Consider the following 17,318-nt stretch of genomic DNA (forward strand, 5'->3'; position numbering starts at 1 on the left):
GTCATAAACATGTGCCATATAGTGAGACCACACTAAACAACACTGTCATAAACATGTGCCATATAGTGAAACCACACTAAACAACACTGTCATAAATGTGTGCCATATAGTGAAACCACACTAAACAACACTGTCATTAACATGTGCCATATAGTGAGACCATACTAAACAACACTGTCATAAATATGTGCCATATAATGAGACCACACTAGACAACACTGTCATAAACATGTGCCATATAGTGAAACCACACTAAACAACACTGTCATAAATGTGTGCCATATAGTGAAACCACACTAAACAACACTGTCATTAACATGTGCCATATAGTGAAACCACACTAAACAACACTGTAATAAATATGTGCCATATAGTGAAACCACACTAAACAACACTGTCATAAATATGTGCCATATAGAGAGACCACACTAAACAACACTGTCATAAACATGTGCCATATAGTGAAACCACACTAAACAACACTGTCATAAACGTGTGCCATATAGTGAAACCAGAATAAACAACACTGTCATAAATATGTGCCATATAGTGAGACCACACTAAACACTGTCATAAATATGTGCCATATAATGAGACCACTCTAAACAACACTGTCATAAACATGTGCCATATAGTGAAACCACACTAAACAACACTGTCATAAATATGTGCCATATAGTGAGACCACACTAAACACTGTTATAAATATGTGCCATATAATGAGACCACTCTAAACAACACTGTCATAAACATGTGCCATATAGTGAAACCACACTAAACAACACTGTCATAAATATGTGCCATATAGAGAGACCACACTAAACAACACTGTCATAAACATGTGCCATATAGTGAAACCACACTAAACAACACTGTCATAAACGTGTGCCATATAGTGAAACCAGAATAAACAACACTGTCATAAATATGTGCCATATAGTGAGACCACACTAAACACTGTCATAAATATGTGCCATATAATGAGACCACTCTAAACAACACTGTCATAAACATGTGCCATATAGTGAGACCACACTAAACAACACTGTCATAAACGTGTGCCATATAGTGAAACCAGAATAAACAACACTGTCATAAATATGTGCCATATAGTGAGACCACCCTAAACAACACTGTCATAAAAATGTGCCATATAGTGAAACCACACTAAACAACACTGTCATAAACGTGTGCCATATAGTGAAACCAGAATAAACAACACTGTCATAAATATGTGCCATATAGAGAGACCACACTAAACAACATTGTCATAAACTTGTGCCATATAGTGAGACCACACTAAACACTGTCATAAATATGTGCCATATAATGAGACCACTCTAAACAACACTGTCATAAACATGTGCCATATAGTGAGGCCACACTAAACAACACTGTCATTAACATGTGTCATATAGTGAAACCACACTAAACAACACTGTCATGAACATGTGCCATATAGTGAGGCCACACTAAACAACACTGTCATAAACGTGTGCCATATAGTGAAACCAGAATAAACAACACTGTCATAAATATGTGCCATATAGTGAGACCACCCTAAACAACACTGTCATAAAAATGTGCCATATAGTGAAACCACACTAAACAACACTGTCATAAACGTGTGCCATATAGTGAAACCAGAATAAACAACACTGTCATAAATATGTGCCATATAGAGAGACCACACTAAACAACATTGTCATAAACTTGTGCCATATAGTGAGACCACACTAAACACTGTCATAAATATGTGCCATATAATGAGACCACTCTAAACAACACTGTCATAAACATGTGCCATATAGTGAGGCCACACTAAACAACACTGTCATTAACATGTGTCATATAGTGAAACCACACTAAACAACACTGTCATAAACGTGTGCCATATAGTGAAACCAGAATAAACAACACTGTCATAAATATGTGCCATATAGTGAGACCACACTAAACACTGTCATAAATATGTGCCATATAATGAGACCACTCTAAACAACACTGTCATAAACATGTGCCATATAGTGAAACCACACTAAACAACACTGTCATAAATATGTGCCTTATAGAGAGACCACACTAAACAACACTGTCATAAACATGTGCCATATAGTGAAACCACACTAAACAACACTGTCATAAACGTGTGCCATATAGTGAAACCAGAATAAACAACACTGTCATAAATATGTGCCATATAGTGAGACCACCCTAAACAACACTGTCATAAAAATGTGCCATATAGTGAAACCACACTAAACAACACTGTCATGAACATGTGCCAAATAGTGAAACCGCACTGAACAACACTGTCATAAACGTGTGCCATATAGTGAAACCAGAATAAACAACACTGTCATAAATATGTGCCATATAGAGAGACCACACTAAACAACATTGTCATAAACTTGTGCCATATAGTGAGACCACACTAAACACTGTCATAAATATGTGCCATATAATGAGACCACTCTAAACAACACTGTCATAAACATGTGCCATATAGTGAGGCCACACTAAACAACACTGTCATTAACATGTGTCATATAGTGAAACCACACTAAACAACACTGTCATAAATATGTGCCATATAGTGAGACCACACTAAACAACACTGTCATGAATATGTGCCATATAGTGAGACCACACTGAACAACACTGTCAATAACATGTGCCATATAGTGAAACCACACTAAACAACACTGTCATTAACATGTGCCATATAGTGAAACCACACTAAACAACACTGTCATAAACATGTGCCATATAGTGAGACCACACTAAACAACACGGTCATGAATATGTGCCATATAGTGAGACCACACTGAACAACACTGTAATAAACATGTGCCATATAGTGAAACCACACTAAACAACACTGTCATAAAAATATGCCATATAGTGAAACCACACTAAACAACACTGTCATAAAAATATGCCATATAGTGAAACCACACTAAACAACACTGTCATAAAAATGTGCCATATAGTGAGACCACCCTAAACAACAACGACAAACACATTTTGGGAGAATAACATAAACACTACAGAACAAATTCCCAGAATTCCCTGCAGCACCAACTCTTCTGGGACGCTACCGTATAAACAAATGCCATTGGTTGATCTGTACCTAACATCCACTGTAATGATACCAAGTACAATAGCCTATCAAGTCGATACTACTATGATTACATCGATATTTTTTAGCATCCTAAAATCTTCTTTCGTTTTTAAAACATTTGTATTATGTTTATAAAGTCAGTAAATATGTCCCTGGACACATGAGGGCTTTGAATATGACCAATGTATGATCCTGTAACTACTTGGTATCGGATCGATACCTAAATGTGTGGTATCATCCAAAACTAATGTAAAGTATCAAAGAAGAGAAGAATAAGTGATTATTACATTTTAACAGAAGTGTAGATAGAATATGTTAAAACAGAAAATAAGCAGATATTAACAGTCAATGAACAAGTGGATTAATACTCAATTTTTACAGTTTGTCCCTCATAATGTGTACAAAATAATAGGCGGATAAATGACACAATATGTTACTGCATACGTCAGCAGACTAATTAGGAGTCTTTGTTTGTTTACTTACTACTAAAAGACAAGTTGTCTAGTACGTTCACTATTTTATTTAAGGACTAAATTACAATAATAAACATATGTTTCATGTACACTAAGATTTTTTGTTCAAATAAAGACAATACTTGTCAGAAAAATTGTATGTAAATTATCAAAAAAACGTTCCGTTCTGCGTTCCCAATGAACAGACAAGAGGCTGTTTTTGTTGCACCAAGCATAGGCTTGGAAAATTCCATTGTGTACGATGGGAGGAGACGGGAGGGGCATCTTCTTCTTTTGTGTTAATGTGACCGGAAACAATGACTGTTTACATACTCCCCATTCCTTTGGAAGCAGATGTTGTTATGTAAACGGGGGAAGTCCAAATAAAAAGATACAATCTTTACAATCGTACAATCTTTCATCAGTGTTTGAACCTGACAATACTGATATTTTTTGTGGCCCCCTTTATTTAGAAAAGTACCGAAAAGTACGGAAATATTTTGGTACCGGTACCAAAATATTGGTATCTGGACAGCACTATTGTTTACCAAAGTAATGGTGTCGTTCCCTTCCACGACAAAGGGAGCTTCTGAGCAGGATCTACTGAGGACCAGACTGCCAATCAGAAGCCAGCCTTCAGACTTGTTAGCATTCATTGTGCATGAGTCGATGCTGCAGATCAATAACACTTTGCTGCACAGCCGTGCTGATCAATAACATGTCCTCTGCTATAGCAGTCAATCACTTCAGTGAGGTGATAACCTTCACTAATCTTCTGTCATCATAATGTTCTCTCTCACCTCCCGACTGACTCATTACTGGGGAGCTTCTCATCCGTGATATCCATCACATGTATTCACTGTCATTACTCAAAGTGAATGCAATAACAACATTTCAACCAGTTTCTTATTCTCTTTTATTACATAAATCTGTTTGAGCAAAACATAACTATTCCCAGAGTTTGTAAAAATTAACAAAAAACCACAAGGAAATCATTTAGAAAATCGACCTAATCTCTCGAGTATTGGTCATATACTGATACTACCCTTGGTATCGACACCAACGATTTCACCTGGCTTGTGTAACATGTTTAGCATTGTCCTACAGTGATAATGTTACTTAAAATACTAGGAAATGCAGTTTATTTGCCATCATGGAGGTAGCAATATTAACTTAGGGGAGCTGCTCCACACTAGGGGTGTAACGGTACACAAAAATTCCGTACCTCAGTTTAGAGGTCACGGTTCGGTTCATTTTCGGTACAGTAAGAAAACAACAAAATATATATTTTTTGGTTATTTATTTACTAAATTTGTAAACAATGGCTTTATCCTTTTAACATTGGGAACACTGTAATAATTCTGCCCACGTTAATCAACATTAAACTGCCTCAAGTTGTTGCTCAGATTATATAAAATGACAAAACTTTTCTTCTACGTAAAAAAAGTGCAACATTAAACAATTTCAAGTCAACTCATCATGCTTAATTTATTACAGAATTTGGGAAGCCTGTAGTTGATTTATTATGTAAATGTTATATTTGTATCAACATGTGATAGCAGGGACCCTGCCATTCAAAACTAGGCTACTCCATTACTAATGATTAATGTAACTATAGCTGAAAAAATGGTGCAATAGCAATAGGAGAGACTATTCATCCCTGAACACCATGGAGTTCATGTAGGCTTAATGATGCAGGTACATTATTATATCATCTATCAGAGACAGAAACTCTTCATTTAACATAATGTCCTTTTTTGATGTTCAAACACAGCTCAATCAACACAGAAAAAGGTCAAGTGAAATAACAGACAGACAGGGCTTTGCTGTCCGTAACACACACACACACACACACACACCATGAATAGATTTACGTTGAAAAACTTATTCGGGTGTTACCATTTAGTGGTCAATTGTACGGAATATGTACTGAACTGTGCAATCTACTAATAAAAGTTTCAATCAATCAATCAATCAAAAACGCCGCAAAATGAGCTAACGATACGCTAAAAGCGAATTAGCCTTCACCTCAAGCCAGGACTGCGAGCGAGCTAAGCTGCAGTTTATATTTCTAGAAGGTCAACGGGCTCATAGTGATGTTACTAGTAGTTGACTGGGAGGTGTTTATTATAATTTGGGGAGATTCCGCAGCCTGATGATTACCTGCTAAACGCTAAGCACTGACTACATGCGCTCTGAATACGCACTGCTGATTGGCCGTTTGTAACCAATCAGATGGTTGTGTGGGTGGGACAATGCTGGGTGCTGTGTAGAGTACTGACAGAAACAGAGGCAGAAGGAAGCGGAGGCGGCTACTTAATATGTTCGTGTGGAAACTCGTTCGGTACAGCTCCGAACTGAACCGGAACCCCCGTACCAAAACGGTTCAGTACAAATACGCGTACCGTTACACCCCTACTCCACACAGTGTATGGAGACACATAATTAGTTTCTAGCTGCTTGTCAGCTGGGGGACTAAAAATAAATAGATTGGGGATCGGTGTTTGTGGTTAAAGGTATTGATCGTCAATGCCTTATTTGACCAAATACTCGACCTACCAATCTGCACGTTCCTACTATTAACTCCTCAAATCAGACGATATCACATCTGTAACAACTTGTAACAATTTCCATACTAACTTTATTCACACAAGTTTTAACATTTAAAAAAAATCAGGCATTCTTTTGAGCTGTCTGAGCACTGCTGCCACCTAGCTGCAGGTTTGTGTGCTGTTCAAGCCTTAATAAAAAACGCAAAAAACATATATTTTTTACTATTGAAGAAATACAATTAAACAAATAATATAAATCTATGGAATAACAAAAATAATACAAAATAAATCAAACAGATTTTTAAAAATTCAATAAAGATAAAAAATGTATTTCAAAAAAGAAAACCCTAATACTGAAAGCTCACTATTATTGGCGACAAAGCAAATTAGCGTAGTCTGTAATGTAGTATGTCAGACGATTCATTTCAGATTTACCACACTTTTAAATTCGGATTAATCACGATTAATCACAAATATTAATGTCTTGCATAATTTCCACCACCTTAAAAGGAGACCCCAATATTTTGACAAAAATGCTATTTTATTCTTAGATTGTCATTTTCTACAGGTTTTACTTGAATTCTCAAAACCGGGTGACATATTTATCTAAAGCCCAGTTGGGGTGTATTCTCAAGCTAAATGTACATGAATAATGCCATATTTTACTTAACTAATAACATAGAGAACCGGTAATTACTTATTTTTACAATTTTATGCGGCCCAATAAAAACGAGCTGCGGGCGGCAGACGGCCCTGGTGCCAGACTTTGGACCCCGTGCACTAGTCAATGCATACCTCGGCCCTACGTAGCAGCTCTATCTTAAGGTAGACCCCCAGAGAGAAGATGAAGGAGCCGCTCATCACGGCCATCCAGGACAAGAGCCACAAGCCCTGGGCCAGACGCACCCTCCTCTGCTGGGTGAACTTCATCTTCAACAGGACCATGGCTCCTGGGTTCCTTGGCTCCTTGGCTCCTGGGTTCAGCTCCAAACACCGGAGACAAGAGGAGAGGACTTTAAAGGTAAAGAGAGTGTGAACTTTTCTCCCCAGCTTTTGGTGAATGCATTAAGAGAGAAACCACACAGAGGTCTTGTGATAATCCAAGCAGGTCTTGTTGAGGTCTTAGCAGGCTGAAGTGTTCCAGGTGGAGGGGATCAGCAGGTAGATCCTTGGATGCCAGAGGACAGGTCAGTCTCAAACCATAGTCCAGAAGTACAAATTCACTTGGATGTTGAATTTGCCCCTCAAAGGATAATCCAAGATGGGTTTTTTTTAAAAGTGTTCCTTGCCTAGTTTTTCCAAGTATTTGGTCCCACTGTGGTGGACCCCCTCCCAAGTATTTGGTCAGACTGTGGTGGAGCCCTCCCCTCTGTTAGAAAATATGTCCTTCTCTTGGTGTGAGCTTGCTGTTTTTTGTGTTGTTCTTTTGAAGCGGGCCCTTAAAGATCTGTAGCCATGGCTGGAGGACACAGAGATGGACAAAGTACAGAGTTTGGAACCCTAATCCCTCCCCCCAGACGGGATCCTATTAGGAACCTCGGGCCAATGGGAAAGCAGGCCAGTGTCTGGTCAGCAAACTTGTTCAGATGGGGGGGGGGGGGGGGGGGGGGGGGGGGGCATGTTATGACAGGTGTGACTCACCTGGCAGCCATGTTGTGCACTGTAGGTGCTGAGGAACATGAGTGATGTACCCCAGCACAGGTGTGAGGAACATGACTGATGCAACCCAGCACAGGTGTGAGGAACATGACTGAAGTACCCCAGCATAGGTGTGAGGAACATGACTGATGTACCCCAGCACAGGTGTGAGGAACATGATTGATGTACCCCAGCACAGGTGTGAGGAACATGACTGATGTACCCCAGTACAGGTGTGAGGAACATGATTGATGTACCCCAGCACAGGGCTGTCAAATACTTCAAATATGTAGTTTGCCCATAGTTAACTCATAATTAATCTCAAATATAAGTTATTATCTGTAATAGGTAGCAGGTTGGTCTTGTCGGAGGCAGATATTTACATATATCCGAATTTTAGTGTTACTTATTTTCTTTCATAGTCATATTTGAAAACAGCTCGTGTTTTCCATTTTATTTTCTTTCTTTTTCTCAGCAAGTAAACTGTGTGTGTTAACCTTGAGTTCTTTGGAATGTGTTTTGACTAGGGAGACGATGTGCATGTATTTTGACTAGGGAGAGGGGAGAAGAGAGAGGGTTTTGGGGTTGGGAGGACAGACCATTTTGGCGGGGCAATAGAATGTTCTATGCTGGACTGGTCTGAAAGTATATCTGCAAAGCTTTGAAAATATATAACAAAATACCTATTCTGTCTCTGGTGGTTTTTCAACTCAGCTTTAAGTGTCGTAAAAAGCTTGGGAGCGACTTGTGACTTGAATTCCCTGGGAGGAACAACTGGTCCAAAACGCAACAGTCTCCATACCAAAATGTTGGTACCTGTACCAAAATGTGTTTCCATACTTTTCAAAATAAAAGGGACCAAAAAAAAAACTTAATTACTGGCGTTATTCTAGCACAGTGGTTCTTAACCTTGTTGGAGGTACCGAACCCCACCCTTCTTTAGTGAAAAATAAAATGTTTTTTTTATTCAAATTCAAGACAAAGTTATATGTTTTTGGTAACACTTTAGTATGGGGAACATATTCCATACTTGCCAACCCTCCCGAATTTTCCGGGAGACTCCCGAAATTCAGCGCCTCTCCCGAAAACCTCCCGGGACAAATATTCTCCCGAAAATCTCCCGATTTTCAGCCGGAGCTGGAGTGAGGACAGCCTTATGACAGGAGGACAACAGGGTGACAAGAACTAAATCATCCAGACTAGAGATAAATTATATTATTATATTTATCTTACCTAAAAATAAATGTATTTATTAATTACAAAAAAAACTAAATCGATTTTTACTGTATTTTGCTAAAAACATCAAAATTAATTGTGTTTTTATTTGTATTTTTTCTGACTCCTTATTACATCCAGCCATAGAATTATACATTAAAATAAACATATATCAAATAATTAATTTTAAATGATCATAATAATTCATTTAAAATGACCATATTTAATTATTAAAATAATTGCTTGTTTATCAACAATTTTAGCATTTTATTCATTACATTTTGAAGCTCTCAGAAGCCAAGTTATGTTATATCCTTAAGATTTATTCATGCAAGTTTGAAGTATCAATTATCTAAACACAGTTTTGTTTGCATATTTTCAGGATGTATATATATATATATATATATATATATATATATATATATATATATATATATATATATATATATATATATATATGTATATATGTATATATGTATATATATATATATATATATATATATATATATATTTCATACATATACATATATATATATATATATATATATATATATATATATATATATATATATATATATATATATATATATATATATATATATATATGAAATACTTGACTTGGTGAATTCTAGCTGTCAATATACACCTCCCCTCTTAACCACGCCCCCGCCCACAACCACGCCCCACCTCCTGAAATCGGAGGTCTCAAGGTTGGCAAGTATGACATATTCTAAGTAATAAAGACTTAATTTAGAGTCATTTGTTTAGTTTACTTTATTAAGGATCCCCCATTAGGTTAGGGTTATTCTTCCTGGGGTCCAGGAGGTTCCTGGGGTGTGTCAGGTGGTTGACCTTGACCTTGCAATCAATATGGATGTGTGTCAGGAGGGATAAACTGAGAGGATGGGGTAATTTTCACAAATCAAGCCTCTTTTTATATTTATATTTACAATATTCTTGGTGAAGGAAAATGAAATGCAGCATTTATTGTTGACATAAATGTGTACAATAGTTAACTATTCAAATAACATCACAATAGAAGGAGACAGGAGCATACCTGACATTTATAGCATCAAAACACCATTTACACATAGACATAATTTACATAAACATCATACACAATTGTTACTACCACGTCACACTTTCAAGCCCCCTATTTGTTTTAAGCAATAATAATTATGATTGTGTTAATATACTACTATTTACAAACCCCGTTTCCATATGAGTTGGGAAATTGTGTTAGATGTAAATATAAACGGAATACAATGATTTGTAAATCCTTTTCAACCCATATTCAGTTGAATGCACTACAAAGACAAGATATTTGATGTTCAAACTCATAAACTTTATTATTTTTGCAAATAATAATTAACTTAGAATATTTCATGGCTGCAACACGTGCCAAAGTAGTTGGGAAAGGGCATGTTCACGACTGTGTTACATGGCCTTTCCTTTTAACAACACTCAGTAAACGTTTGGGAACTGAGGAGACACATTTTTTAAGCTTCTCAGGTGGAATTCTTTCCCATTCTTGCTTGATGTACAGCTTAAGTTGTTCAACAGTCCGGGGGTCTCCGTTGTGCTATTTTAGGCTTCATAATGCGCCACACATTTTCAATGGGAGACAGGTCTGGACTACAGGCAGGCCTGTCTAGTACCCGCACTCTTTTACTATGAAGCCACGTTGATGTAATACGTGGCTTTGCATTGTCTTGTTGAAATAAGCAGGGGCGTCCATGGTAACGTTGCTTGGATGGCAACATATGTTGCTGCAAAACCTGTATGTACCTTTCAGCATTAATGGCGCCTTCACAGATGCATAAGTTACCCATGTCTTGGGCACTAATACACCCCCATACCATCACAGATGCTGGCTTTTACACTTTGTGCCTATAACAACCTAGATGGTTCTTTTCCTCTTTGGTCCGGAGGACACAACGTCCAAAAACAATTTGAAATGTGGACTCGTCAGACCACAGAACACTTTTCCACATTGTATCAGTCCATCTTAGATGAGCTCAGGCCCAGCAACGCCGACGGCGTTTCTGGGTGTTGTTGATAAACGGTTTTCGCCTTGCATAGGAGAGTTTTAACTTGCACTTACAGATGTAGCGACCAACTGTAGTTACTGACAGTGGGTTTATGAAGTGTTCCTAAGCCCATGTGGTGATATCCTTTACACACTTATGTCGCTTGTTGATGCAGTACAGCCTGAGGGATCGAAGGTCACAGGCTTATATGCTTACGCGCAGTGATTTCTCCAGATTCTCTGAACCCTTTGATGATATTACGGACCGTAGATGGTGAAATTCCTAAATTCCTTGCAATAACTGGTTGAGAAAGGTTTTTCTTAAACTGTTCAACAATTTGCTCACGCATTTGTTGACAAAGTGGTGACTGAGCATTTCATGGAATCTACTTTTATACCCAATCATGGCACCCACCTGTTCCCAATCAGCCTGTTCACCTGTGGGATGTTCCAAAATAGTGTTTGATGAGCATTCCTCAACTTTATCAGTATTTATTGCCACCTTTCCCAACTTCTTTGTCACGTGTTGCTGGCATCAAATTCTAAAGTTAATGATTATTTGCAAAAAAAAAAAAAAAATGTTTATCAGTTTGAACATCAAATATGTTGTCTTCAATTGAATATGGGTTGAAAATGATTTGCAAATCATTGTATTCCGTTTATGTTTACATCTAACACAATTTCCCAACTCATATGGAAATGGGGTTTGTACTATATATATATATATATATATACAAATATGATCATACAATTGTTCCCCGCCAAATCACGCTTCAAATATCTCAATTTTTTTGAAAGCATATTCCACAAACATACACCTAAATTGACTATTTTAAAATGACTAACTAAAGTCAAAATATCAATACTAGAGTGGAGACCAACCCAATTAGAGCTTGACTGTATTGTCTTAAAAGAGTGTAATTTGACTAAAGGGTCTTATTGAGGGCTCTCATAATGTTAAAAACATATTCAAAAGGTCGCAAACAGGCTTTTTATGTTCTAGCGTTTGATGTTTATTAGTGATTTCTACTTCACGGAAACTTCTTTACCGCGGTCATGTCTGGAAGAAGGGACGAAACGAGGGACGACTGAACTAAATGTGTGAATGTTCCAAACATTCACACATGTTTTCTACACTTAAATGCATCTATTTATTATTATTATTATTATTCTCCACATTTTGGTGCGCTCTACCTTCCACATATTTCACCCGATTCAAACCGTTCCAACTTCAAACTGTTCAGCCTATTCGGGAATTGCAGGCTTTTCCTTGACAAATTCCAAAAATTCCCAAATTTCCCAGAATTCCAGGTTTTCCGGGACATTTTTCCCATTCAAAATGAATTGGCCATTTTTCAAACTTCCACCATTTTCACATTTTTCAACTGATTCAAACCATTCCACCTTCAACATATTCCACTCATCTTGGACAATTAAACTATAATTTTCCAAGTTCAAAAAAATTCCAGGAATTCCCTTTTTTTCAAACCCTTTTCTCACCCTTTTTTCTGGCAACTACTCCTTCCACAATTTTCAACCCATTTCAACCGTTCCACCGTCAAAACATTCCTCTTAATTGGGACAAAAAACAAAGTACTTTTTTGAACTGGAAATATTCCCGTTTTTCCCAAAATTCCTGGAATTCTTTAATACCATTTCTCATATAAAAATGTTACTACTTCAACATGCCTCGACCGATTAGAAAAATTCCAACACCAACCATTTGAACTCATTCAGAACATTCAAGTTTTTTTAAATTTTCCAAAAAATTCCCGCTTTTCCCAAAATTCCAAAATTTCCATGAAATTCCCATTGAAATGAATGGGACATTTTTCAAAGTTTCTCAATTCCCACATTTTTCACCCGATTCAAAGCGTTCCAACTTCAAACTGTTCAGCCTGTTCGGGAATCGCGAGCTTTCCCTTGAGACATTCCAAAAATCCCCAGATTTCCCAGAATTCCAGGTTTTCCGGGACATTTTTCCCATTCAAAAGGAATTGGCCATTTTTCAAACTTCCACCATTTCCACATTTTTCAACCGATTCAAACCATTCCACCTTCAACATATTCCACTCATCCTGGACATTCAAACTATCATTTTTCCAAGTTCAAAAAAGTTCCAGGAATTCCCTTTTTTCAAACCCTTTTTTCACACTTTTTTTCTGGCGACTACTCCTTCCACATTTTTCAACCCATTTCAACCGTTCCACCGTCAAAACATTCCTCGTAATTGGGACAAAAAAAGAAGTACTTTTTTTAACTGGAAATATCCCCTTTTTTCCCAAAATTCCTGAAATTCTTTAATACCATTTCTCATATAAAAATGTTACTACTTCCACATGTCTCGACCAATTTGAAATATTCCAACACCAACCATTTGAACTCATTCAGAACATTCAAGTTATTTTAACATTTTCCAAAAAAATTCCCGCTTTTCCCAAAATTCCAAAATTTCCATGAAATTCCCATTGAAATGAATGGGACATTTTTCAAAGTTTGTCAATTCCCACATTTTTCACCCGATTCAAACCATTCCAACTTCAAACTGTTCAGCCTATTCGGGAATTGCAGGCTTTTCCTTGACAAATTCCAAAAATTCCCAAATTTCCCAGAATTCCAGGTTTTCCGGGACATTTTTCCCATTCAAAATGAATTGGCCATTTTTCAAACTTCCACCATTTTCACATTTTTCAACCGATTCAAACCATTCCACCTTCAACATATTCCACTCATCCTGGACATTCAAACTATAATTTTTTCAAGTTAAAATTTTTTCCAGGAATTCTCTTTTTTTTTAAACCCTTTTTTCACCCTTTTTTCAGTCGACTACTCCTCCCACATTTTTCAACCCACTTCAACTGTTCCACCGTCAAAACATTCCTCTTAATCAGGACAAATAACAAATTTGTTTTTTGAACTGGAAAAATTCCCGTTTTTCCCAAACTTCCTGGAATTCTTTGCCGTTCCACCAGCAGAACATTCCTCTTAATCAGGACAAAAAACAAAATTGTTTTTTGAACTGGAAAAATTCCCGTTTTGCCCGAAACTCCTGGAATTCTTTAATACCATTTCTCATATAAAAATGCTACTACTTCAACATGTCTCGACCGATTTGAAAAATTCCACCACCAACCACTTGAACTCATTCAAAATATTCAAGTTTTTTTTTTTTTTACATTTCGCAAATTATTCTAGCTTTTCCCAAATTTCCATGAAATTCCCATTGAAATAAAAGGGACATTTTTCAAAGTTTCACAATTCCCACATTTTCCATCCAACTCAAACTGTTCCAAATTCAAAATACTCAGCCTGTTTGGGAATTGTGTGCTCTCCTTCAATAATTCCCCCCAAAAATTCCAGGATTTCCAAGAATTCCCAGTTTCCAGGGACATATTCCCCATTCAAAATGAATTTTCCATTTTTTTAAACTTCCACAATTTGCACATTTTTCAACCTATTCAAACCATTCCCCCTTCAACATATTCCACTCATCCTGGACATTCAAACTATCATTTTTCCAAGTTAAAAAAATTCCAGGAATTCCCTTTTTTTCAAACCCTTTTTTTCACCCTTTTTTCTGTCGACTACTCCTTCCACATTTTTCAATCGACTTCAACCGTTCCACCATCAAAACATCCACAATTTGCACATTTTTCAACCTATTCAAACCATTCCAACATCAACACATTCCACTCATCCAACTAACACTTTCCCGAGTTTCAAACCAAATCCCGTTTTCCTGGAAATTCCAACTCTTCAACATTCAAAGCATTCCAACATTCAAACTATTCTTCCATTCGAAGTACATTCTGTCAGTATTTCACTTCCACTTCAGCATTGGAGCATTCACACGCCATTCCTTCAGTAATTGCCTCTTCTAGTTTGTAATGAAGTTCTTACGGAAACCAGACATTTCTTGCAGAAGTATTACCTTCATTTGTCCATTTCTAAGCTACACCAACAGCAGCTTTCAAAAACTCTAATGGAAAACCCACACTCTAATCCATTAAAGAAGTTCCAAAAAGCAGATTGAATTTTCTTTCTGCGAGAACAGTTAGACAGATAAGGACTAAACTTCATTATACTTGTAGGTTTTTACAATACTTCCTAACAACTACATGAATTAATTCCCTCTTCTGGAAATCACTGTCCTGCTCCAATCACTCCTGCTCCTTCCCCTGGTGGGTGTGCAGCTGCTGCATGAACTCATCCAGGATCTGCTGTGCAGACATGGAGGTCACGTCCACGGCGTCCTGCTCCAGAAGAGTCACCAGGACTTCTCCCTTCCCACCCGGGCTGTCAGCACCGTGGAGCTGCTGGGGCCTGAGAGGGACTCCCACGGAGGACTTGTGGTGATCATGAGGGGAGACACTCGTGTACCTGGCCAGTATTTTCTCATAGATGGCGGCGCTGATGTCCTCCAGCGGGCCTGCGGGCAGGCAGGGATCGGCGCCGGTTTTGCGCGCTTCTTTTTTGAAGGGAGCAAAAGTGGCGGCGGTCTCTGATTGGGCGAAGCAGGCGTGGGTGGCGTCCTCCCACTTAGGAGTGCGAGGAGCATGTGGAGAACTGGCAGGAGCAGAAGGAGTCGGAGTTGTCGGCACGGCCTCAGTGGAGCTCAGATGCTTCTGCAGTAAATCCTTCATCAGGGAGGGAAGCTGAAGGGAGACAGGCGGTAAAAGATTAGGGATGATGTTCGAAATCGGTTCTCCCGGTTGTTCGATAAGAAAAGAACCGATTCCATGGACTCGAATCCCTTTTTGAGAACCGGTTCCCATTATCGAGGCCACTATAGTAAAGAAAAAGAGTTGGTTCTTTATTCGAATCCCTGGGAACGAATCCCTTCCCACGTACAGGAAATGCCTTGTGGGACCTGCAATGTTATGCCCATTTGATTGTAGACTCTTACTGACACCTTGTGGCGATATGAAAATACTACGCGTCATTAGTTTGGGCACTTCCGGGTTGAGACAATTGAGAAGTAGACAAGTTGTGTTAGCTCTTACAAGCCTTGGAAAAGATAAGTCTGTAAGTAAACTGTTTAACTTGTTTATGTAACTCAATATTAAAGGGGAACATTATCACCAGACCTATGTAAGCGTCAATATATACCTTGATGTTGCAGAAAAAAGACCATATATTTTTTTAACCGATTTCCGAACTCTAAATGGGTGAATTTTGGCGAATTAAACGCCTTTCTAATATTCGCTCTAAGAGCGACATACCCTCATCCGCGCTCTTTTCCTGAAAGCTGATCTGTCCAGTTTTGGAGTTGATGTCAGCAGGCCAGGGAAGCTAGGGTCGATAGGGGGTTTAGCTCGCTCGTCTGCGGGAACAAACTGCCGCCATTGCTTGCCGTGCTACCGAGGTCCTTTGTCCCTGAATTGCTCACACACTCCGGCAGATTCAATGGGGGTCTGGCGGCAGATTTCTTTGACTTTATCGTTGGAAATGCATCTGCTTTGAGTGTCGCAGGATATCCACACATTCTTGCCATCTCTGTCGTAGCATAGCTTTTGTCGGTAAAGTGTGCGGAACAAACGTCCAATTTCTTGCCACTTTCGCATCTTTGGGCCACTGGTGCAACTTGAATCCGTCCCTGTTCGTGTTGTTACACCCTCCGACAACACACCGACGAGGCATGATGTCTTCAAGGTACGGAAAACAGTCGAAAAAACGATCATCTTTGGTGGCATAAGGGACGGTGTGAGCCAAGACATCCAGGGGGTTTAGCTCGCTCGTCTGCGGGAACAAACTGCCGCCATTGCTTGCCGTGCTACCGAGGTTCTTTGTCCCTGAATTGCTCACACACTCCGGCAGATTCAATGGGGGTCTGGCGGAAGATTTCTTTGACTTTATCGTTGGACGTCACATCGGGAAGCAATCCGCCATTTTCTCAAACACCGAGTCTAATCAGCTCTGTTATTTTCCGTTTTTTTCGACTGTTTTCCGTACCTTGGAGACATCATGCCTCGTCGGTGTGTTGTCGGAGGGTGTAACAACACGAACAGGGACGGATTCAAGTTGCACCAGTGGCCCAAAGATGCGGAAGTGGCAAGAAATTGGACGTTTGTTCCGCACACTTTACCGACGAAAGCTATGCTACGACAGAGATGGCAAGAATGTGTGGATATCCTGCGACACTCAAAGCAGATGCATTTCCAACGATAAAGTCAAAGAAATCTGCCGCCAGACCCCCATTGAATCTGCCGGAGTGTGTGAGCAATTCAGGGACAAAGGTCCTCGGTAGCACGGCAAGCAATGGCGGCAGTTTGTTCCCGCAGACGAGCGAGCTAAACCCCCTGGATGTC

At 38.7% G+C, this 17,318-nt stretch overlaps 2 protein-coding genes across 3 annotated transcripts in view; both read right to left on the reverse strand.

The window, feature by feature from the left end:
- The window catches only part of rom1b (retinal outer segment membrane protein 1b), a 42,516-nt gene extending 34,916 nt beyond the window's left edge, over positions 1 to 7,600 (reverse strand). For both annotated transcript variants that reach the window (XM_061930066.1, XM_061930065.1), the window contains exon 1: positions 6,924 to 7,600. In XM_061930066.1, coding sequence (XP_061786050.1) covers positions 6,924 to 7,073 — 150 coding nt within the window. In that variant the 5' untranslated portion in view covers positions 7,074 to 7,600. The remainder of the gene's footprint in view (positions 1 to 6,923) is intronic.
- Positions 7,601 to 11,614: 4,014 nt separating this feature from the next.
- Positions 11,615 to 17,318, reverse strand: part of LOC133577014 (uncharacterized) — a 30,061-nt gene continuing 24,357 nt past the window's right edge. Inside the window, exon 7 of the mRNA XM_061930491.1 lies at positions 11,615 to 15,665. Within this exon, the coding sequence (XP_061786475.1) occupies positions 15,171 to 15,665 (495 nt within the window). The 3' untranslated portion in view covers positions 11,615 to 15,170. The remainder of the gene's footprint in view (positions 15,666 to 17,318) is intronic.

Source organism: Nerophis lumbriciformis, linkage group LG36 (genome assembly GCF_033978685.3).
Source record: "Nerophis lumbriciformis linkage group LG36, RoL_Nlum_v2.1, whole genome shotgun sequence".
Taxonomy (NCBI): Eukaryota; Metazoa; Chordata; class Actinopteri; order Syngnathiformes; family Syngnathidae; genus Nerophis; species Nerophis lumbriciformis.